Genomic DNA, 22,973 nt, shown 5'->3' on the forward strand with positions numbered 1-22,973 from the left:
AAGAAAGAGTTTGCCATTTTCTTTGCAGCATCCACAGAAATCCAAAACGCGGATTTAAATTAAAATTTAAATATATTTTGTTTTTTATTTAAAAATATACATTTTGTACACAGAAGTACCACAGCAGATCAATCATAAAAAGTCCATGTCTAGGGCGTTGTAAAGGGCGGCAATCTCGCTGTGGCTAGTGATCCGCCAAAAGGGGAAATTCAGGGTTTTTGCAGCCGCCTCTTCATCCTGACCATCCCCTATTACTACATAAGTGCAGTTCCTGCCAAATCGAGCAACGATTCGCTCAAAGCAGCTTTCTTTACCTATAAAAGAATACAAATGAAATTTTAATTGGGAATTATTAAGTTCTACTGACCAATTTTTGTGGCAGAATAAATATTGTCAATAGGAAACACATTGCCCAAACCAAAAAGAAGAACTTTGGCAAGGGCTGGAATGAGCTGCGTGGTGGTCACAAGGACATTGACACAGTTGCTGCGCGAATTAATGAGGGTGAGGCACTTGTTCGCTAACGTGAGCCAGTTATCAGTGACAGCTTCAATTTCCTGGCGCAGTTGTAGCCACTGCTCGCGCTTGTTTGAGCCCAGAAGACCTCCCACACTATAACTTCGTCCTTACAGTACGTCTAATCGTGTTGGATACAATATTATATACCTGTTTCGGTAATTGTTGTAAGTTTCCTTGATTTTGCGATAGCGAAACGCAAGTTTACGCATCCAATCCACACCACCGCGTACCCCTGCTGCCAGGCATAAGTTGCCAGTACCAGTGGCAGAGGCTGCATGGAAACCATCAGAAGTGAAATTGTAATTGGTCAAATCTTGTCCATTGTCATCTGATGAGACGTCGTCTATGTGCACTTGATCACAGTCCTAAAGAAAAAAGTAATCAAGTCAGTAGTCAATAAATTGATGCCAGAGAAGTTCATTTTAGCCTTAAAAAAAATGAAATATCATCTAACTTTTTCACAAAAATTAGACATCGTCATGTTGGGTAAATATCAACGTCACTTTTAACAGAGATATAAAAATGATCTTAACCTAAAAACATTGTATTATTAGTAAACTTTCATGGAAACCATGTTCCAGATAAAGCCAGTAGTCACTTAGGAACGGTCTTTACTCACTTCGATATCATTGAAAAAGAAATGTGTGTCTGCCAAATTAAACACCATTTCTTCCATCTTAAAGCCCAGCTGCACAACGTTCTGAGTGTCCTTAAAGAAAATCGTCATAGAAGAACATCTTTTCTATTTTAAAATAGCGCCCTTACTTTGTGGTATTTGGTGGCGTAGCTCCCGGTAAGGAGCGTGTGAAATATTATAATAGTCTCATCTAAATCCCATATAAACACCCTGTCTGTTTTGGACTCGGGCGTTGTTGGGGAAATGGTGTTCGTCCGCCTTCCACGGCCCCGCGCTCTAGTTTCACCCGCTACAACAAAAAAAGTTAAATAGAAGCCCATTTGAATCAGTGACTGACTTACCTAAGGTGGTTGTTGAGGAGTCCCGGGATCGCCTGGCACCGTCGGTTTTCAACGGGGACGTGGAGGCTTCCGCAAGGGAAACACCGTTTGAAGGACTTTCTGTAAAACACAGAACAAAAACCCAAATGTATTGAACACTGGAAGTCCGGCAAAGGGGGGACAACCTTCAATATCAGACGAGTCTGAGTCACTTGTGTCACTATAGGCGCAGAGTTTGAACATATTATTGGGCACTCTCAAGAGGGAGTGAGATGCAGTTTTATTGGGGGAAACCGCGAATTTGGGATGGTGAAAATAATCTGGGCAGCACAGAAACATAAATAAAAACTGAGAAAGTGTGGTTAAAAAGGAAGGTGCCGGTTGTGACGTTTAGAAGCCTGTGACATTATATCAAATGTGGTAATGGAATAAAAGATGGCGCTAGTGATGGCATCGGTACGTGGTTTTGCTTGGGGGTAAAAAAATAATGAAGCTGTAACGCTGTCAAAAACTTAGAATGTCACTTCAAAGACGGAAAAAAACGCGGTATTTCAACGTGTTGTGACCCTCATAAATTTTTTTTCTGATGCTACACATTGACATAATCAGAAAAAACTGTAAATGTGAAATAATTGTCAAAATACCGTTAGATAAAGTTACATGGAAAACAAGCGTCAAAATGAAATAAGACTCTCTCACCTGAAAGGGCTCCACTTGCGAGCTGATAGGTAGAGGTGCTAATGCTGCCGCTGGAACTCGGGGAGCTCACATAGGGCGAATAGGACTGCGAGGCGTAGTAGCTGCTCGCATATTGGGAGGCCTGCGAGTCTGTGTAAGTTGAGCTGTAGGCACTGTAGTCTACCCCCTATACAGGACGGTTGATGGTTGTCGACCCACTTAGAGGCTTTTAAGGGGGTGAGATAAATACCTGCGTAAACCCTTGGGCGAAGCTTGAAGCCCCACTGCCAGCCCCTGACCCGTAGGCGTACGGACTGTATTGCCCAGTTTGGGCAGTAGCGGTCCCGAAAGCGGTTGCTGGAGACCCATAGGGGGCCGCAATGTAACCTAACAATATTATCTAAAGTTTATCGATGATTTACATTTCAGTTCCTACCTGATGCTTTGCAAGAAGGATTGAGTCCTCTAGAAGAACCCAGCGCGTAGGGGTACGACGAGGAACCGTAAAAGGGGCTCGAGGCCGAGGACGACATGTATCCCGAACCGGAGGAGCCGTAGGCCTGGTGCATGCTGCAACAGAACGCTGATAAGCAAGTAAGTACCCCATGTGGGAATTGTTTATTTAACTAAAGCCCTGTTTACATTGGGCGCGTTAAAAAAGGCGCATAATTAACGGCGTCAGATGTTTGAAAAGCGTGAGATGTTGATGTTTCCGAATTTTAATGGGGAGAAATAAAAACGTCGCCCCGCGCGCAAAGTGCGCGCTCCGGTTTATAAATTAAATTTAAATGTGATTTTATTCGGGGCCTTCCAGATTGATGTTTTGCTTATCAAACGACCGTGTACGAACACCTGGATTTCGTGGCTTATTCGATTAAAAGGCAACATGGCGTTCATCATCGGTCTTTTACCTATTGTAATATTGGTGTGCCTGGGTGTAGGCCTGTGGATAGTCTTTGTCGTAGGCGGCGGCGCCGATGTCCGCCGGCGACGCCCCGTAGAAGGGCGCCGCCGCCGTCACGACGTCTTGGTGGTGGGCGGTGAGGGCGGCCGCCACATCCGCCTCCTCCAAACCAGGCGACTTGATTTCGCTCTTCACTCCTAAAAAAAACAAAAAAAAAAACAAAAAAACTTTTGTTTTGTTTGTTGTCCAAATTTACGGGTCGAAGGTGTAAAACATCTCTCTATTAACTTCAGTTATTCCATTTCCCTAAAAGCCTAAAAGCAGATCTAAAAGGTAGAAAAGTTTCTCAGGCCGTAATCGGCATTATCACTCGGCCATGCGTTGTATGATATGTTGATATTTATTAACTTTTCGAATTTACCTTGAGCATCGATAAGAGGCCACCCGACGGCAAAATTTGCGAGGCAAGCGGGGGCGGCACTGGAGAGGGCGTCCGAGGCGGCGGCAGCACCGTTGAGGTGGGCGGCAGTGGGCGGCGAGCCGCACGAGCTGGAAGAGTGGCCGCTTTGGGGCGAAATTGGCCCCTGGGCGGTCAGTCTAAAGAAAAAAATTGAATCGCGTGTTTAAGATGGGAAACTAAATCAGTCAGAGAGAGCGTTACAAAATGTAAATACAGCGCGACAGAATAATAATCACAAATTTCGTTATTATGTGTCAAATTGAGCGTCGAAGGTAGTCCGCTTTCTTTGTTCGATCGCATCGCATCGATCGCAAAAGCTTTGTAACTCAATTGGCCTTTTTGTCACCACTGGGGCGGACGAGCCTGAAAATGCCGAAGAATGCAGGCGCCTTTTTCCCTCTATTTTAGTTATTTCCTCAGATCCGGGACTTGGCAACGGGGCGGGGGTTTCTCTTTTCTCACATGCACATGTGTCGGCCAAATGGCTTTTTGTCTTTTGGGCCCATTAAAAGAAGCGAAACACTTGTTGTCTCAGCTCAGCTGCGCCGCGATAGGGCCTAATGGATTTTCGTTGAAAAGGACGTGCGTGACGGGTCTGCGACGTTGACGAGTTAATTTTGATCCGGCGTTGACACGATTTCTTAACCGACTTCAAAACCGGGAAAATCGATGGTTTGTTCACCCCTGCCGGCGTGTCGATTTGACACCCGACACTCGTGCTCGTGCGGAAATTAATACCACCCGTTCAAAGCGGACAGAGATAATATAACTAACCACCTGGACGAGGGTCCTGCGACATTCAAGACGTCAAATGTGACATTTCCTGTCACGATAGTACTCACTCTCTTCGCTTCGTGCAGTTTGTCTATCAGAAATCACAGCTATTGGCAACGCTGCCGCTTTTAAAATTTCGATATTTCGGAAGTTTCCTATATACAAACACATGCAGAGCAACAACATCACGATTATTATGAGACATGCGGCCTGACAGATATAGTGCCCCCGACGTTTTTACTTAATTAACGTAATAATATCAGGGGCGTAGAGTGACGAGCCACATTAGCGGCTCGTAAATCGTTTCGGCGACTAGCAACGCGAGTACCAGATATGAAGCGAGACGCCACTGCGACCGAAACTCAAGTGATTAAAACCCATTTGCACTTGTCGGGGACCTCGTAATGTCTTTTTTCTGCCTTTCTAATGCGTTTTGACACTTGTTGGTACCGAGAGATAATCGGACTATAAATAGGATGGTACGAAGAGTTTTTTTGTCTCCCTGTTAAATTTTTGTTGGACATGGCACTGTTTTGGAGAAACGCAGGAAATTTGATTGTACATAGCAGAATATATTTAAAATTCAGTGGTGTAGTCAAGTGTGTCCAAGAACTGTTCCCGATGTTTTGATATAGAAATTATGTTTCGTCTCTTTTAACGGTCAGAATTTCTACTGCTCATACGTTCGTTAATTTACAGGAATTCGTTTTTCAACTCCCGGAAAAGTAAAACAACGTTAGAAAAATCGAATTTCAATTAAAGGGACGACGCGGGTTTTCTTCTAGAGGGTTTCGAGAACATTACATTTTAAATTCGGTAACAATACGTCCCTGCGTTTTCAAGAATATGTTGAAAGAGTTGGGACGCGCCTGATTTCTTCGAGATTTTTTATTTAATTACAATTAAGCCGGTATAAAGGCAGTGACATGATTGGTTTCTGATGTTGTGTACCGTAAATAATCATATTTCACGAGTTCAGGGTCTTCGGACGTCTTTGATTTTTTTGGATCTCTTCATTTATTTCCACTTTAGATAGAAGCGCAGCGATATTAAGTCGTATTAAAAACAGTGCAGTAAACGCTCGTTAGGGTGGTCACGACGGATTCCTCAGGGTTTGTCCCTGTTTTGGAATACTATGGCGTTTTTTTTTATCAGTAATTTGCGGTGAAAATTAAGGAATCTTGACCTATGAAAAACAGTGGCGCAGTCAACGATCCATCATCCCGGGAATTCCAAATATTTTCGCAAATCTGCACGTGCTATTCATTCAAATATATCACGTCCGACAAGTGGCAATAATGGCCCTAAAATCGGGCATTTCACGCCCAAACAATTGGAAAACGGTACTGCGAAAGAAGAGGCACTCGAAATCGAGACAACAATGCCCCGGCAAGGGTCCGCACCCGTTTGCCGTAATGAGGGGGCCCCCACAAAAGACCTGTTCCCATAAATCTCCGCGGTCGTTTTCATAATAGACACGTTATTAGGGCCCCCGGGGGCGGATTTCGGAGCTTCTTGTTGTCGGTTTCGTTCGCGTCTTTTGAACGCCCTGTATATATTTTAATCGGTGTCCGTCGGCCTGCGAACACCCGGCGCTGCTCCTCTTCTTTTTAATCTTGTCGGCCTTAAGTAAACATGTGTGTGCGTCGCGTTTTATTTTCGTAATTGTTATTATGTGCCGCTTAAACGGCCATTTGTCACTTTCAGTCCGCACATCAGTGCCACAGTTTCACTCCGCGGTGCCGCCACTGTCGGCCAGGTTTCGAGACAAAAACCGCCCGTCAAGTCCTTAACTTTTCACGTCACACCCAGCAACTTGTCAACCGGCTGGGTCTTTTTATAATGCGCTTCGTTGCTATTATAAACCGGCAGAGAAATGGGCTTTCAGCCCCATGGACGTGTAAATAAGAGGTACGGCAATGGTAACGCCGCCTCAGGCTTTTGTTTCGGGTTGCTGCAATAGCCAAATTTTATATATAAATAAATACGAAATGTTGCGTTAATGAATTGTTTTGCTTGTGGGTGCTGCCGCTACTGCTGCTGCGGCATAAGTTTCAGCCGTCGATGGTGCGGTGTCACTTCGTTGAAGGGGCGAAGTGGTTCCCGGAATTTTACGAGTTCAGTCCAACAAGCGTTTCCAGGTATTGTCCTCTCTCGTCGTCCAATGGTCGGTGGCATTTTTGTCATTTTCGAGCCAGACCATGCGGAACGAACGATGGCGAGGCTGTAAATCTAGAAGTTTTAATTTTCCCTATATAGTGCGGGTGACTATGCAGAGGCGCCTCGAAAGAAGGGGAATTACAAGATAATATTTGGAAAACCACCTTGAGACTTGTGTTTTAACTCTAGCACTGTAGCCCTCAGAGTTCTGATATTCTTCTAAACGTATTAACGAATAACAAGTGTAATGTACATATGGTTCAAATCACGTAATTTTTTATGCACGTTACAAGCTTCAGGCGGCATATCAGCAGTGCTGCCATGTCTTTTAAAAATGAATGTGTAGCACGGACGCTACAAGCTCCTTACACCGACCGATACTAAGTAACCAGGTGCACTATTTTAGTTCTCAAACGAACTAAGTTTTACCGTCAAGTCGATGAAGAAAAACACAACCGTTTAGAATAGCAAATTAACGGAAAATATCAACAAAATCAGCGGCAACCGTGCGAAAAAATAGCTCTAACAAGGGGTTATGTTTAGACGTTCAAATATACTTTCATTCTTTCGTAGCATATTAAATTAATATGACTTCTCGTTTTACACAAGGCGACTCTCAATCGTTGTATTTTCGACGTGAATAAAAAATTACGTAATTTGAATATTTCGTTAGCTGATATGGCATACGTTCCCCCGCGAGCATCGGACTACTTCCGCGGCCATCATACCATCGTTCGGCGTTTCGTTCGTGTTGCCGCTTCCCTATGTCAAATTTTGACTTCAACTCTATATTGTTTCCAGTTGATTAGTTCGCGAGTAGTTTTCCTTAAAAGTTTTCCGCGACAGTTTTGTATGTTTTCGGTGCCCTTAAAGCTGTTTTCTAGGTAAAAAGCCTTTGAAGTTTCTATGGAATCCGTATTTAATTTAGAGTAATTCCCATCGTTTAACGGGCTCTCAATTTTTTTGTTCATACACAGCAGCACAGTTCGTTATGGCTGTAGCGTCACCTTTGTCTGCAGGAAGAATTTTAATATTATTATCTCTTCACAAAGCATAGAGCGCCTCTTTCCCGATGGAAGTTAAATCTTGTTTACTTTGAAAACGTGCATGTAAAATTAGTTTTGATCCGATTCGAAACCTTTATCAGTGTTCTCGTGACCATGTTTGAGTAATTTTTTGCGTTTTTCGAACTTTGCAACATCATTATACAACTGAATTTTTTATCTGCGCCACTAATCGAGACAAGGTACTGCACTTTTCAAGGCGAATTCGAAGATGGTCGCACATTTTCCTTTGGTCCACATATGTTTGATACGATTCGCAATTACTTCGCGGCGTCACGGCGTCCTGGCGGGCGTCATCATCTCGTTTCAGAGCCACTTTCATCAAAAATGCCAATATAATTCACTGTTTAGAGGCGATACACAAAACAGTGTATATTTGTGAAGTATGGCGCTTTACGTATAGGAAAATGTGATACGTCGTTTTATAAGGAATTTGATTCTCAGCGCATTTTGCTAATACACATACAGAGTGTTCTATTTAAGAAACGCATTGTAAATGGGTTGGTTTAACATCTAACGGTAAAAGTATCAATTTCGAGCAATTCGGGTTCGGCAGGGGCGGTTGAAGGTTGTCATTGCTGTTCCGCGCGGCGCATAAAACTTTGTACTCGTCGTTTGTCAGAGATGTAGAAGCAAAGGGCGAGTGTTGAATTTGGTTCTCTCTTGTGGTGCTTTTCCCAAGAAACGGAGAACTTTCAGGTTTTCTTCGGATAGGATAAAATTCTTGTTATTTTTCTTCTCTAGTGGTATAAACAGCAATAAATCTCGCTGTAATTCCCTGTGTCGAAGCTTATGCGCAGTCCCAGCACAAAGCCGGCATTCATTCACGCCTCTCGCTCTCCGTCGACGCTCTATTTATTTTTTCGACTGGATATCGGTTCGATATACTCCGCAATTTGTTTGTTTTCGATCTGGCATTTTGGGGAATTTATCGCCGAATCACTTCGAATTTGTCTCAAATCCACGCGGCCCCTTTGTGGTGCTGCGGTGATAGAGATTCGTATCTAATTGGGGCCGCCGGAACGTCTGGCCGCCCCGATCGATCGCTTTCGCCTGTTCTGTCACGTAATGCGCCGGACCTCCCGGATGACCACCCAGGAACCCCTTTGAACTATGTCGTAATAATTCAAACTTCAAACGGCCCCATAGAACAACACGAAAGTCAATAGCGTTTACGACACTTTTTGTGTAACACTAGCCGACGTTTTATTGGTCGTATGGATGTGTGTGAAGGTTGCTTGTTGTTGCAAATGCTATTTCAGGCACCAGTATTATCAGCCTCAATGGGGATTAAGAGTAATAAACAGATCGACACCTCGTAAACATCCCATTACGATAAAGGCCTTAAATGCGAAGCGGAAAACGTCCTCTTTTGTTGTCTAAAGATGGCAGTTCTGTGCCCCATTCGAGGATTAGTTTCGCGTGACTATTAATCGGCTTAAAGGGGCCCGTTTTGGAACCCATTGTTATGTGAAGGAACTGTCATTTGATGGAGAGCGTTCTACATGCGATGACGGGACTTCGTTATTTCTCGGCGTCCGTCAAAATGCGACAAGTTTTGCGTACCGATGAGCCAGTGTCCAGGATTGTCTTTGCGTTGCCCACGGCTATGTGCCCTATTTTTATGCAAAATATTGTCTGGGTCGATTGATGGATAAATAAAAAAAAAAAATCCACCTTATACCCCTGTTTGGTGTCGCGCGCACCTCGTATAAAAATGCTTAAGTATTTTGTGGCGACGGAATAAATGCATTTTCGTAAACACTCCGTACTACAAACTGGCAACTAAACGAGTTTCATTTCGCAACTAATAAGACAACTAAACCAGATACCTAAATTTGTCCTAATTTTACTTAAATGTGATTTTTTACATGTAGCCCAACGCTTGAATGTGGAAATGAGTGTGTCGTCGCAATTGGTAGAATTACAGTCACAGTTCGTGGCATCGATTCGCGATTAAATTGATTTTTGGCGTGGTCGATAGGATCACTGCCGTTGATTAAGCGAGCAACGATGATTTACACAAGGGCTCCAATCATAAAACGTCACCGAGGGGGCCGTAAAGGCATAAATCTCGAGGGCATTCGTTGCGTCCGCCGGCGTGAATATTGGATACTTTAAATATTTTAAAGCGTTGAGGTTTCTTTATATTTGACACCGGGTCATTAGTTAGGCTAATGTATGGAGGTGGCTCGTTATAAATTGTCCGGTTCGAGATCGAAATTTCGATAAAACCTCGAAAACTGTTGTTGATACAAGATAGTAGTCATCAATGGGCGCAGTACGTAAATCTTCGGTTTTGAACGAGGGTCGTTTTGTTTCGCGAAACGGTCTGCTGTCACGATGGCGAGGCCTACGGATCCATCATTCCGGGGCTGGTTTTTTAATGGCGCACACGTGAGACCCCAGACTTTCGGTCGGGGAATGAAAACGTCACTTTGCGCGACGTCTGCGACAATGCCTGGAAACTCCCCGTGTGTTCGAACGATCGATCTGCCCCTGAAACAATCTTCTGGGAAGCAATAACAATAATCGGAAAGATCCGAAGCTGACAAGATGTAAACCAGCTCGACGACCCATTACGAGACCGTAAAAATTCCCAAAAACGCGTTCCCAAACGGAGTCTCTGCGTGGTACCGGCCGTAAAAATTAATTTCCGATTACCATCTCTGGACCCGTCCACCGATCTAACAACAGTACCAGCCGATTTTTCCCGAACCGGGCGAAAAAAACTGACGAGCGAAAAGCCAAGCGTCTTTGTTTTTATTTATCTCGCACCTGACGCGCTGGGTGTTCCGTGTACCCGATGGTATCGATGCCCATTTGTTTACCGGAGGTTCGCGCCGCGACATGGGACAGATTTGTTCGAGAACGAGAAGGAAATAGGGGCACATTGAGACCTTTGTCTCACCACTTGCAGACCACCCCAAACCCACCGAGGCCACGTAGCTTTCGCAGTCGATACGATAGCTAAGAGCGCAGAAAAATTTCCCAGAGCGTCTCGTGCTTTTATTTGTTTAAAGAGCGCGTGAAAATTTTTTTTACGTGCACGTAGCGGAGCAATCGGGGTGGACCACCGCGTAAGGTATACGGCAATAAATCTGAGAATTAAATATGCGAAGGCAATTTAACAAGCGTTATGCACCCGTTAAGGCCGTGGAAATTATGAAATTATTCAAATATTTCTGCGTAGAACCAGCGAGATGACTCGAGATGGTATCGCCCTGAGACGGGTCGTTATGGGTGGCGGGAGTGCAACAGAGAAAGAGAAAGAGATAGAGAGAGAGAAAGAGAGAGAGAGAAAGAGAAAGAGAGAGAGAAGACACGGTTCTATTCTCGCGCGGAAAAAACTGGCCGGGTCCAGCTGGACCACACAAAATGGCGTACGTGTCATTTTGCCGTTTCGGGCCTCGTTAGCAAGGCAAAACACGCAGTTAGTCTTTCCTGTGGTCAGCAATGGCTGGGTTTACTTTGTGTCGCTGTGGAAAACCCTCGAAATTGCCATACGTGAAGGCAAACACCCGAAGGTAAACATCGATGGAGGACCACTCGAGATTCCGTGTTTAAAAGGTGCTACCTGGCGCTTTTCTTTTGTATACGGCTGTAACCCCAAATGTAACATGGAGAAACGGAAAAAAAAAAAAAATGTAAAAACACACAATTTTCATGACGGGCTTAAATTGGCGCAATTGGTGGGAATTTCGGGAGCATCGGGCCGCAGTTCGTGAATTTTCAGTTATTCCCCGATAGGAAATTGTCGATAAAAGAGCAACGTGGTTGGGACGTGAAGGCAACCGCCTGTACGCCACTAAGGCTTACCTGTCTCTTTCCGTTGGGTCTGACGCATCGGTTCTGGCCCGTTTCACCTGTAACAAAAATATATTTGTTTTGTAATACACATTAGCGCTGGAACTGCTCCACCGTCAACAGCACGAAATATTCCTCTCAAACCGAACGAAGGGAGCAGAAAAAAAAATCAACGAACGTTAAAATTTCCAGGAAAACGGTCTGTCGCATGTGGCGGTACCACCACCACCACCACCGGCTCGCCTTCGGGAATTATCACGGAACCCATAAATCTGCGGCCGAAACGTGTGAGCGTACCCGTACGTGTGACAGAGACGGAATAAGGAATCCGACCGTGGCAAGTCACATCTGAAACGGATAAATTGGCCTGCCTCGTCCGGTTGGCACTTTTCGGATGATTTACAGCCCGAAATCTTTTCCCTCTACGTGTACGGTCCACTGTGCCCGCCGAGTTATCGGTTTCACATGTTTGGGACACTTTTTTTAATTACTGCAAGGTTAAATTCCAACAATTGAACGGGCCCCACGAAGAGCCACCATATTCGTAGTGATTCCAAAGTAGGTAATCTTGGCTAGGGCTTTCGGCTAAACGTTAGGCAAGTGGCGTCGCGAAGGGTCTCTGCTGTCCCTTTTAAGTCGGTTCGTTTTTTTTTTTCGAGCAATTAGAACGACTCCGGATCCATCATGAAATCCACTGGGCATTGGAAAGTCCTTAAGTAAGTCCCGACAACGTTACCGGCTTACAGGAGCCATCTTTGGTCGATGGTCTCAGTTACGATTTTGACGGAATTGTTTTGATTTGTGCTAATGTCGACGCGCCGGATAATTAAACGAATTTTAGCTTGGAAAGTCGCGAAAAGGACGCGCGAGCGACTAAAACGCCCGGTCAAAGCTTCCTCGACGTCTTGAGGTTGGACATCGAGAAGACCAAGTGCGACCGCATCCAGGCATTGACAGTTCGCAAAACGATCGGCGTCTTTGCGGGTTTTCGCCGTTTGGGCGCAGTTGCCGTGGGAAAAATACAAAAATGCACGTTATATATTTTACCTTTTGATATCTGCGAAAAAGCTGCGACTCGAGCAGTTTATACAACTAAATTATTGCTAAATTTTCGATGTTTCCAACCGACTTTTGGCCCAATTTCGGCGAAAGAAGACGCGAAAAGCGTGCGAGAGCAAGTAAAACTTGTGTGCAAGAGTTTTTTGGGATCTCAAGTTTGGAAATAAAACGCGAGCGGGGTCGCGGCAACTGTCAAAATAATAACGCAAATTCACGGTGGCCCTGTGACGGCAACGAGAGAAAGCAGTATTTCAACCGCGCAGGCGCTTCTTGCCGTGACGTTTTTCTGTCTAAATTGAGATTTCGAAATGCTGTAAATGCAATTTATGCCCGTTTTTTAGAGGCGCTTAAAAACTTTGAAACTACGTGTCACGTTGGCCCTGTGTTTCAAAAAGCAAAAAAGGCATTACGACCCGAAGCAGAGCACATTAAAACACATAAATCCAGGGCATTTTCTGTAAACGGTCCCACAGATTCCCGAAATATCGGCGTTCGAAGTTGACAAAAATAGCAATCTCCTTTGAATCTTTTCAGTAAAATTTCATAAATCTCGAGGTGTCGTTTTCTCGTCTGAACTGACGTTTTAAAGTTTTGGAAAAGACACGTTCAAAATCCCGATTGCGACTGTCAGAGTGCCTGCATCTCAGAAACTAAAACAACCATTAAAACTGGATGCACGCAGACCTAAATGTTCAAGGATCAATTTGAGGTCCTTCATGATTGCTGAGGTGCTGTGGGGGCAATTTCCTCTATAGAATAAAAGCAGATTGCTATCCGGTTGTCACAGAGTGCACTGAAAAAATTCATTCAAAGCTTCTTTTTATTGGCAACTTTTTCGCGTATTACGGAAACATGGATGCTCAAAGTTGGGGCAAAGTAGGTACTTCCCCGAATCGTCGTCTTTTCAATATTTCCGGCAAAATTTCTTAACGTTTCAGGCGTTGTTTTTTCTTCTCAAGATCTAAGATATTTAAAGAATTGTTACGATTCGGTTGGCGCGGGCTTATAGAGCAAATTTTCATAATATTAATTCGAGGTTTTTTGAGGCCAATGCATCTAAAGGTTTCCGAGATATCGACGATCAAAGTTTGCAACGACTAACGTGTCCTTTCTTTGATGTTTCCAGTAAATTTGGTAATTCTGGTAAGTTTGCTGGTTGAATTAAACTGCGGTTTCGTAGCCTCGAAAAAGCAGTTTGAGGCATCATTTAAATTTGAAATGAGGTATCAAAGCGGCCTAAAATTTCAAAAACTAAAAGAGACATTCAATTCCGCTTTATTCGGCCGTATTTATTTGAGATATTTCATGATTAATGGGGCATTGCTGAAGGCGATTCTTCCACGTGAGTCCTGAGACATCGGCCAATCAAAATATTCAAAAGTTGCAGAAAGTATTGGCAATTTTGTTTTTCTCTTGATCTACCTACATAGTGTTATGATACCGGCGGATACCTGCTCTATCTCAATTTTCCTCTTGTTGCCTTAATCCGATAGGAAGAGACAAAGTGACGATGTGCTATATGTTTGAGGTCTAGCTGCGGGGTCAGTTAAAGTGCTGTTAATTTTATCAGGATAGTAATTTTCACGGATAGCAAAAACGAAGCAGTACCTTTCCTTTGTTTCATAGTTGCTATGGAAAATATCCTCGCAGTAAAGTTATCGGGAATTTGATTTTTTCAAGACTTAGTACTAACGGAACTGTTTGCGATGGGACATAATGGAAAACTGAAATAAACTCCATTATACCGTGAGTGCCTGGATTTGTTGAATTACCTAAATTATTCCGAAATATTGGGCGAGCATTCGCGAACATTTGCGAGCGATACCTTCCGCCATTTCATACTCTCTAGAAACTGTCGGAGATGCGAGTTCGGTTAAAATAGGAAAAACCCGTTTCTTCTTTAGGAACATTTTAAGAATGTTTGCAATTCGCATCTCCATCAATCAGCAAATTGAGCCAGATTTGGGGATGTAAAAATCTACCCCAGCGTATAAACTGATTTTCGAGCAGCTTATTAGTGAGAGTGTGGATTTGAAATCTTAAAAATCGTAATTCACGATCGTATTTCATATCTACACGCTTTTGATAAATTGCATTATGATTTATGCCCTACCTTGGGCTCGCACATCTTATCGATCATGGTGCACCTCGAGCTCTGCGCACTGTTCAAATAGTTGCACGGCATCAAAGTCACCGACATTTTCAGGGTACCGTCGGGTACGGGGACCATCCGCGAGCCTCACCACCTGCGCCTCATCGGCAAATTTGCGCACCACCCGCACACAAACACAACAAACAAACAAACAAACAAACAAAAACGGTAAACAGAACGTTACTTAATATAGGCTCAAGTTTGATCTGTAACCAGAGCCTCTAGTTATTTGACGACCGTGGACCATCGACTGCAACTCGAGGAGTTTGGAGGGGCGCAACGGAACGCGCTCCCCTCTGGTGGCCGGCGCGCACATCGCACAATCACCAATCGCGGCACGCCAACGGGGCGGGGCCACACTTCCCCCCTCCCCCGAAAAATCGCACCATTTTTATTTTAATTAGAGCGGTTTGATTGATTTTTCAAAAAAGTGACGCTTATGACAAGTGCCTTCCTTCCTCCCGCGAGGCGTAAATTAGGCCTTAATTGGGTCTCCGGATGGCGGTTTTTTCGGCGCAGCCCCATATGCCCCGCTGAGCCGAATAATTACGCAACAGTGTGGCTGGGGCTTAATTGGCGCAGATTCCGCGGCCCGGATGATTGATATTGCAAGACGAAGCTCCCGGCGGACGCTCCACCCTCTCTCCGGGGAACTCCGGGGTTTGGTTTTTATCAAATTAATAGCGATTATCACCTTTTTGTCATGCGAGACATGGTTGGCATTCTCTAAGTGCTCTGTGGCAGTGACGATATGAAAATCCCTCGAGAGACTGTCAAAATCGTCGCCATTTTTGATGTTCAATTACTGAAGTGTGACAAATATGACATATTTGTCGATAAGTTTTCAATCGATTCTACTACTTTTCTTTAATTTATGTGATATCAAGTAGTGTATATGTTCACGTACACGTTATAGGGGGCGTTTTTTGCTTACGTTTATCTATCATCGATGACAATACTAACGGCAGTCATTTTTTCGTTATAAACTAATCGATTTGATAGTAGATCATTTCGTAGTTGCTTTAAAAGACTCGTACCTTTTTTCGGAAATCCGTTAAAGCGTGTGATTTCGAACAATTCAATTCTTATAGATTATTCTAAGTAATCGATTACTCATTAACTAATCTCACTTGTTTCTCGGTGATAATGATCGCTGATAGGGATGAGCTGCATTTGCAGTCGAACCACGCGATGGCACCGAGGATGATATTTAACATTTAAAATTTCAATTTTCTTCTAAAATTTTTAGTCTCAATCACACAAGACGAGACCCAAGGTATCACGTGACGAGTCCACGATAATAAAAACACATCCAAATTTGTTTTTGTTGAGAAAATTTTTAATCGACTTTCGAAATTTTCAAATTTGTCGACGGTCGGCATAAAACAGCCAGTGGCGTATCACGTATCATCGTTAAAAGAATGAGAATCAAACGTTCTCTGCAAACGGCAATTTTTAAACAATTAATTACTACCGTTAGTAGCAAATTACGGCAGTGCATAATAAATTTCGTAAGTTCTAACGTTTTTCACCGTAACATCCTGAAACCAATTGGTAGTACCGTACCACGGCGGAATAACAAACAACTATTTGATTTTTTAAAATCGAGCGGCATTAAATCGGGTATATCTGGAGTCTCGGCACTAATTCTTTATATGAACGAGAATGCTGATACGTACTTAAGCTTATGTCTAGAATGGTTCGATCCTAGGTCTGGTCGTCTCGGAGGCCGTCTGATGTATTTTGTGCGCCGCCACTCAAATTTACACCCCATAAAATCTAATTTTAAGCTCGTTTGCGTCACAAATTACGTAAACAACGTTGCGTTTTATTGCGGCTACACGTTCTCCCATTGATATAGCGTTACCAATTCCATTCACCATCTGCGGGAGCGATATGCAAAATCACTTTGTAACCTCGTCTGTAACCGAACCTAAAATCGGTGGTTCGGATTTCCTCCCTCGACCAAGCGAGGTGGAGAGAGAAGGCCGAAAATAAACATTATATTACATAGTACTAATTTTAGCACTATAAGTAAGTATAATAGAAAAACAAATAAAAATCGCAGCGTCGGGTACCTGGAAAAATGCGCTAGATCCAGCACTTTTTCTAGGTATACGCGTGGTTCTGAGAGCGTGGCCGGGAGCGGGTTCCCACGGTTTTTCTGCCGAGGCGCGCGTTTCACCGCAAAAACCGCAAAAATTGTTGAAAAATCGCTGCGCGTTGCAATTAATACGCAGAAAATTTTTTCAAGGTTAAAAGCCTGCGTGCATCAACAAAAACAAAGCAGAAATGATCTCGTAGCCTCTGCGACGTTTGATAAAAGCCATTTGTGACAGTTGACAAGTAAATTGTGAAATTTGACATTTTGCGGTTGGGCTTCTTTTCGGCTCGGAATGTAGGTGTTTATCTTTCAATTAATTCTGACGCGACTCGCATCGTTACTCTGACGCCATTCGTATTGTTCACACAGGGTACAGTGGCGTCGAATGTCCCGATTTTGTCATCGAATTAAATTCCCCAATCCAAACGAGCAGTCATTTGTGGGCATAATGGGCCGCGGGAGATCCCCAGGGATAATAGATCCGTGATGCGTCTGTTCCCTCCGCCCTTTTATGTCAGTTTGAGAGTGGGAGGAATCATATGTTTTTGTTTTTGTTTGTTTTTTTTTTTTTGCGTTTGACCGTGTACATAAAATTTGGTCATCGTGGGGCCTTTGCGCGCAATAGAAAGTTCCCAAAGCAACATTTTATTTTGTCAATTGATTTGTATATGGTTTCCCACAAAATTCCAAAGAAGGGTTAGTAATTTCACACAAAAAGGCCTCTATTCGGAGCTAACTCTACTTGCTTAATTTAACCCCTTTTCTCCTCGGTTACAGAAAGGATTACCGTTTAATGTACAATAGGTCCGACGCAACCCTTACAAGACCTTTTCCACTCTCTGCGGTTTTTGAGAAAAACTCGCACATTTCACCCTTAAAACCCTTCTAATTCGCCCCCTTTACATTTAATTCAAATTTAGTATTACTAACCCTTTGAGGAGTTTTTTTCACACAATTCGAATCTACTTTAAAAAATGAATTCGAACGTGCTCGAAAGTGACGTGTCAGCGCATTCTTATCGGGAACAATAACGTTGTTATTGAGGCTAAAAAATAAGCGACGTCAGCCCCTTTCCGGGAGGTTCCCCCCGGGATTTAATTGCCTGGTGGTGCCGGAACCCGTGCCCACGGCACCGTGTCTGGCGGATTGTTATCAAATACCTCGAAGCGTGGATTTATTTATAAAGGCGTCAAGAAGTCAGATTTGACCTCCGGGATGACCCGTCCTAATGTCTTTTGACGGAGGGTCCAGTGCGGCCGAAAAATCGATTTTACGTGCGGTTAAATCGAGATTTTAACCGTTGTCTACATTGTTTATATCGACTAACAAAACAATCGGAGGTCACATGTGTTTGTTTAGAAAAGTAATACGTGGGTTTAGACCAATCATGCGCTGTGCTGAAAATTTGGGAACAAGTCTTAAAGTTCCACGTCGACACTTCTCGCCAAAATGGGCCCACTTTAGAGACAGAAAGGTTCATGCTATCTTACACGTAGGCATATTTTTATTCTAATTTTTTCTAGATTGCCTGCAAAAATTGCTTAAAGTTCTTTTTTATTTACAAAGAAAATTTAAGAGATTTCAGGGAACTTGGACTTAATTTATGATTCGGTTAACGTATCGGTATTTTCGGCATGAAATAGTTAAAAAGCTACTTTTTCGCTGCAAATTTAAGAAAATATTTTGAAATTATGCTGTTCAGCTTTGACTTTCCACATGGACAATCTTGTCTTAACCGGACAGTGTCGATGGCGATTACGAGATGTTTTCATTATTTAGAGAGAAAATCTATAAAGGTATCACGGGTTCCGATCTGATTCATAACCTAACGATGTTAATAGGAAAAAGATCTAGTGGTGTGCAATCATGGGTCCCTGTCTTGGAGGTCGAATAGATTTGTGGCGCAAATTAGTGGACGCATGAGAATATTTTCGTTATAAATTTTGGAAATTGTCCTGCAGCCGAAAGGATCTCGGCGAAGGCCTCTACGATTACCAGATTTGACCTATCGCACCTTGGTGATTTGGACCGAATATCCGATGCGATTGTAAATAGTGGCTCTATACCTACAAAGCCTTCGATTCGTGGTTTCTCCCTCTGTCAGTTCTGTCAAATCGATAAAATATTCGGGACGCATCTGTCTCCCCTCGACTACTGCATCGGTGCGATATCAAATTACCCATTATGCGCCCTCTACCTGTGTATACGCGGGGTCGAGGCCCACCTTTTGTTGTTCATTTCAGGCTTGTTCTCTCTCTCGTCGTTTGCCCTTTTGTGCGAAAGCTCCCCACTGTTTTAACGAGTCCGCATCCCTTTAATGAAGAGGAGACGGCTCCCGGCTAGACGATAATCGACGCAACAGACGGGAATAATAAGGGTGCAGGTACTTAACTGCGACTATTGTCTTCGCTTTGCAATTTTACCTCAAACTCTACAAATCCCTGTCGGTAATCTGCTCGCAGTCACCGCACATTGCTCGTAAACAGAACTAATCATTTCACGCATGATTTGGTATTTACTGTGAAAGCCGGCAACGTTGCCGCAGCAATAGAGCGGGCAGTGCGCGCAGGGCCTTAAAGACATCGGGGGCGGAGCGTTTTGTCCCTGTAGTGCCGATGGGCGTGTCCTTGATTGAGATCTAGAATAAGACCGTGTTGCCAACTCGTTATCAGCAATATTAATTGTCATTTATAATTATTGGATTAGTGGAAAATGTACGTTTAAGGATTCTGTCTGCAATCTTGGGGAGGTATTGATCCGGTGGGAGGTGGAGACGTCCTTCCAGCCTCCCCCGTGGGGCTCCGACTGGGGGACGGGGGTTGACAAACAAAGCTAATATTTGCACAAAGGGCGAAACATTAAAAGCGTTTTATTCATGCTGCTGAGAGAAATAAGAGGCTTTTTTGTCTGATCGGTTTCAAGTCTATAGTACTTCGAAATGACCAGATCCAACATTCCTAAAAAATATCAAATGTCGATCAAGACACATCTGCGCAATCAAGTTTTAATCATGTTCGAACAAAAACCCTTTTATTGTTCGTTATAAAGGTGTCGAGTTACGTCAGCTCAGAAGAGCGATTGATTGGATTTGATCTATGAGTTTCTGTGGTTTAGTACCTAATTCCTCGTTTAAATCGACAGATGTCGCAGCTACAGTTTTTAGTGAAGACAATTGCTTTCGGGTGTCGTTTTCGCAGTTCTTTTTGTGTCAATCGAATTACCAACCGCACCTCTGTTTCAGCGAATGTAAATTATTCACCGTACCGAAAACGTTTCGTACGTAGATAATACAGACAATGGGGTTTGTTACGCTGCTGTAGCCTTGAGAAAAAATTCAAAGATACCAACTTCGGTCCACGACCGATCTAATAATAAATTTATACAAAAAGAAAGTTAAAATAAAGCCATAAATAGGAACTCCCTCGGAGAGGGGGTAACCGGAGCCGTTGTTATGAAATTCTCCCGAAAACCGAAACGAAATAGATCGTTTTCCATCCAAAAAAAAGCCGGGAAGTGTATTTAATTATCGCCGGTGTGGAATTTTATAAATCGGCTATAAAATAAGGGAAGTCACAATATAAAACCAAAATTAGCCCCGCATGCACGGAGGGATGCGCTTTTGAGTCAACGGCCTGCCCGATGACCCGACCCGGCACCCATTGACATTAACTCCCTCGGCTCGAAAGAGGTACTTAATAGAGTGGTACTTGTCGAGGCCGTTTTATTTGCCGTCTCTTTGCTGTTTAAACACCCGAAATAGTCAAGGGTCGACCCTTGACTATTAAACACAACAGAGAGACAGAGGGAGATAGAGAAAGTGGTTCATCGTGATGAGTGTTTATGTGAACAGCCGCCTCTTCACTTTTTCCCTTCTTTTTGCAACTTTGGTACCCAATATTCCTAATAAACATCTGCATCAAGATAAGGGATGGATCCGGCTACCTACCGTCAACGGCGATTACGATCCGTCGATCGGCCCTGATGATAAACCTGTTATTGTTTGTTGTTGAAACGTCGATTTAAGGCTGTTTCTGGGAAAAAAAAATCGGACTAAAAGTACGGTGCTCGACTGACCGCAAAGTGCCATGCACAGTATACGACATATCAATGTCGCAATTGGATACTTTTGTCTTAGGTTTAGCGAAAAGGAGCATTGCGGTCCACTAAGATGTAAAAAAAACGGTGAGCATATGCGGAAAGTATCCAGATCTCATAAGGTCCTCCCTCACGGGGCACACGGTGAAATGTGAGAGAAATTCGGCGAGGCATCCGGTTCTATGGGGTTTCCCGGGATCCGCGCCTCATCGAGCATTTGCGAGAGTCGAAAAGAAGGGGGTACAGGTGACGTGCCTGAATAGGGCTTCGAGGGATCGTCTTTCGTTCACGCATCGTCGAACGACGCGATAATCCCTTTTGGCAGCTCCTAATTTGTTTTAAAGCCGTTGTTATTTCAATCTCAGTGCATCTAGGACGGGGAGAAATGGTGATGGAGTAAGCGGAATACTCTCCAACCACAGGTGTAACCAAAAGCTTCTGTGGAATTCACGATGCAAACGGTGGGAGGTTCAGTAATCGGTGGTCGAGTGCATCGCGTGTAGACATTACGAAAATTGAACTTAAATCAATGTAGAAATTTTACGTAGGTCACGTAGACAACGTTGAAATTGATCACGAAGCACGTAGCCGATGCGAAAGACGTGAACACTCATCGAAGATGAATGTCCGTGATGTGACTCAATGAAGCTTCTCTTTTTCTTCTCGACCCCCAGCAAATCGAGCGCAGGAGGGTTTGATGCAGGAGTGAGCGGAGTAATACGCAAACGAATCCCCTAGAATTTTCGGTGTACGCGAAGCGTTTCCACTATTTTCCTTTTGGTCCTGCCGGCGAGGTGGCCCGCAAGACGGGCAGACCTAACGCGCACCGATTACACGAAATTGAGCATTTTCGGTTCTTACGTGCACAATGAGAAAAAATTATCTCCCGAAACCATCTGAGAGTCCATTCTTCCGCTCGACCCGGTTTTCGTAACACGAGACTTTTTTTTACGAATTTTCGGAAACCCGCGGACCCCCTGAATGAGCCTTTTCACCAAAAAAAGGGACGAATTAACAAACGCCCATTCAAGCGGAAAACAAGATATCGAGTGTCGTCGACAAAGTAGGCCTTATTCGTGTAGACAGAGTGTCAGGACGTATCTTAGACGACGAGGTGCAGCGAAGAAACTTTAAAGGTTATAGAAAAACTGTCCCTAAAACGTGCAGGGGGCTGAGTTTCGAGTTAATAAAGCGAGATCATTACAAAACGGATTATCCACGGTAACCGAGATAATTTGGTGCCGGAGCGGGGCCCCGGGGCTTTGTTATCTTGCATCCCTCAAGGGCTGCTGCCGGTGTCGTAAGCACCCTCTTATTATTGTTATCATCACTGTTATTAAATTGGGAATGGGCCGCCTAATTATATTTGTTCCCAGAGATTCGTGTATTGGTTTAATTCAAGGGGGCCGTCCTGCTCGTTAATCTAATGAGAAAAATGGTCGCCCACATTGTTTACAGGTGGTGCATTAGTCGCATTATCTGTAATCGTTACGTGTGTTTGACTGCTTCACTGTAAATTCGGTCAACGTCGCAATTTTTGGCCTTCGTTTCGGGCCCGTTCCCTAACGTCGCGAGAAAAATCTTAAAATAGGGGAAAAACCATCGTTTGTTCGCGTCCTCCGCAATGGAGACATCCCTCTCCACGTCGAAAATCTCGTATTTGTTTAATGCGAGCGGTGCGACCACCGTGCTCTGTGTCTCCTCTGATCTCTAAAACAAAAGGTGGAACGGTGGAAATTTCGAACAACGTCCGATGCGACGGGCCGAACGTAAAGGGTCCCCCCACGTCGAGATGTGGAAAATAAATTTCAAATTGAACTGGATCGGGTCATCGCGGAGACCTTTCGCTTGGCGCAAAACCACGTGTCTATTATCAGGGCCGCTAAAACAAAAAACAAACGCGGCACTGTGCCGCAACGCATCAGCTCCTTCTGGAATCTCGCAATTTGACAGTTGATTGACAGTTGCATGCTCGGCGGCGAGGCCCGACAGCCATGTTTCCGGCGTCGCTCTTTTGTTTTTCTTCTCCGAAAGGTCAAGGAGGGCAGGATGGGACCAGAATAAACATCAATGTTGTTTTTTCGACTGGGACGATCTATGGAAATTAATTAAACTCTATGTCCTAGGACGAGAAAGTTATGACTAATCGGGCTCGGGTTGAGACATAAAAATGACCGCTTACGATTATATTAAAACGGCTTATCCGTTCCGAGGATCTGACAATTAATAAACGTGTGTCG

At 43.9% G+C, this 22,973-nt stretch overlaps 1 protein-coding gene across 1 annotated transcript; it reads right to left on the reverse strand.

Annotated features, from left to right (window-relative positions):
* Positions 1-53: 53 nt before the first annotated feature.
* eya (eya transcriptional coactivator and phosphatase 2) lies at positions 54-14,797 on the reverse strand. The gene is made up of 13 exons (XM_066287963.1): positions 14,496-14,797; positions 11,336-11,382; positions 3,480-3,655; positions 3,066-3,255; positions 2,591-2,724; positions 2,405-2,541; positions 2,176-2,341; positions 1,498-1,596; positions 1,285-1,445; positions 1,139-1,228; positions 667-884; positions 368-612; positions 54-314 (listed from the first exon to the last, which is right to left on the reverse strand). The coding sequence occupies exons 1-13, from the start codon at positions 14,610-14,612 to the stop codon at positions 133-135; spliced, it is 1,962 nt and encodes a 653-aa protein (XP_066144060.1). The 5' UTR covers positions 14,613-14,797; the 3' UTR covers positions 54-132.
* Positions 14,798-22,973: the final 8,176 nt, after the last annotated feature.

This window comes from Euwallacea fornicatus, chromosome 11 (assembly GCF_040115645.1).
Source record: "Euwallacea fornicatus isolate EFF26 chromosome 11, ASM4011564v1, whole genome shotgun sequence".
In the NCBI taxonomy this organism is placed as follows: domain Eukaryota; kingdom Metazoa; phylum Arthropoda; class Insecta; order Coleoptera; family Curculionidae; genus Euwallacea; species Euwallacea fornicatus.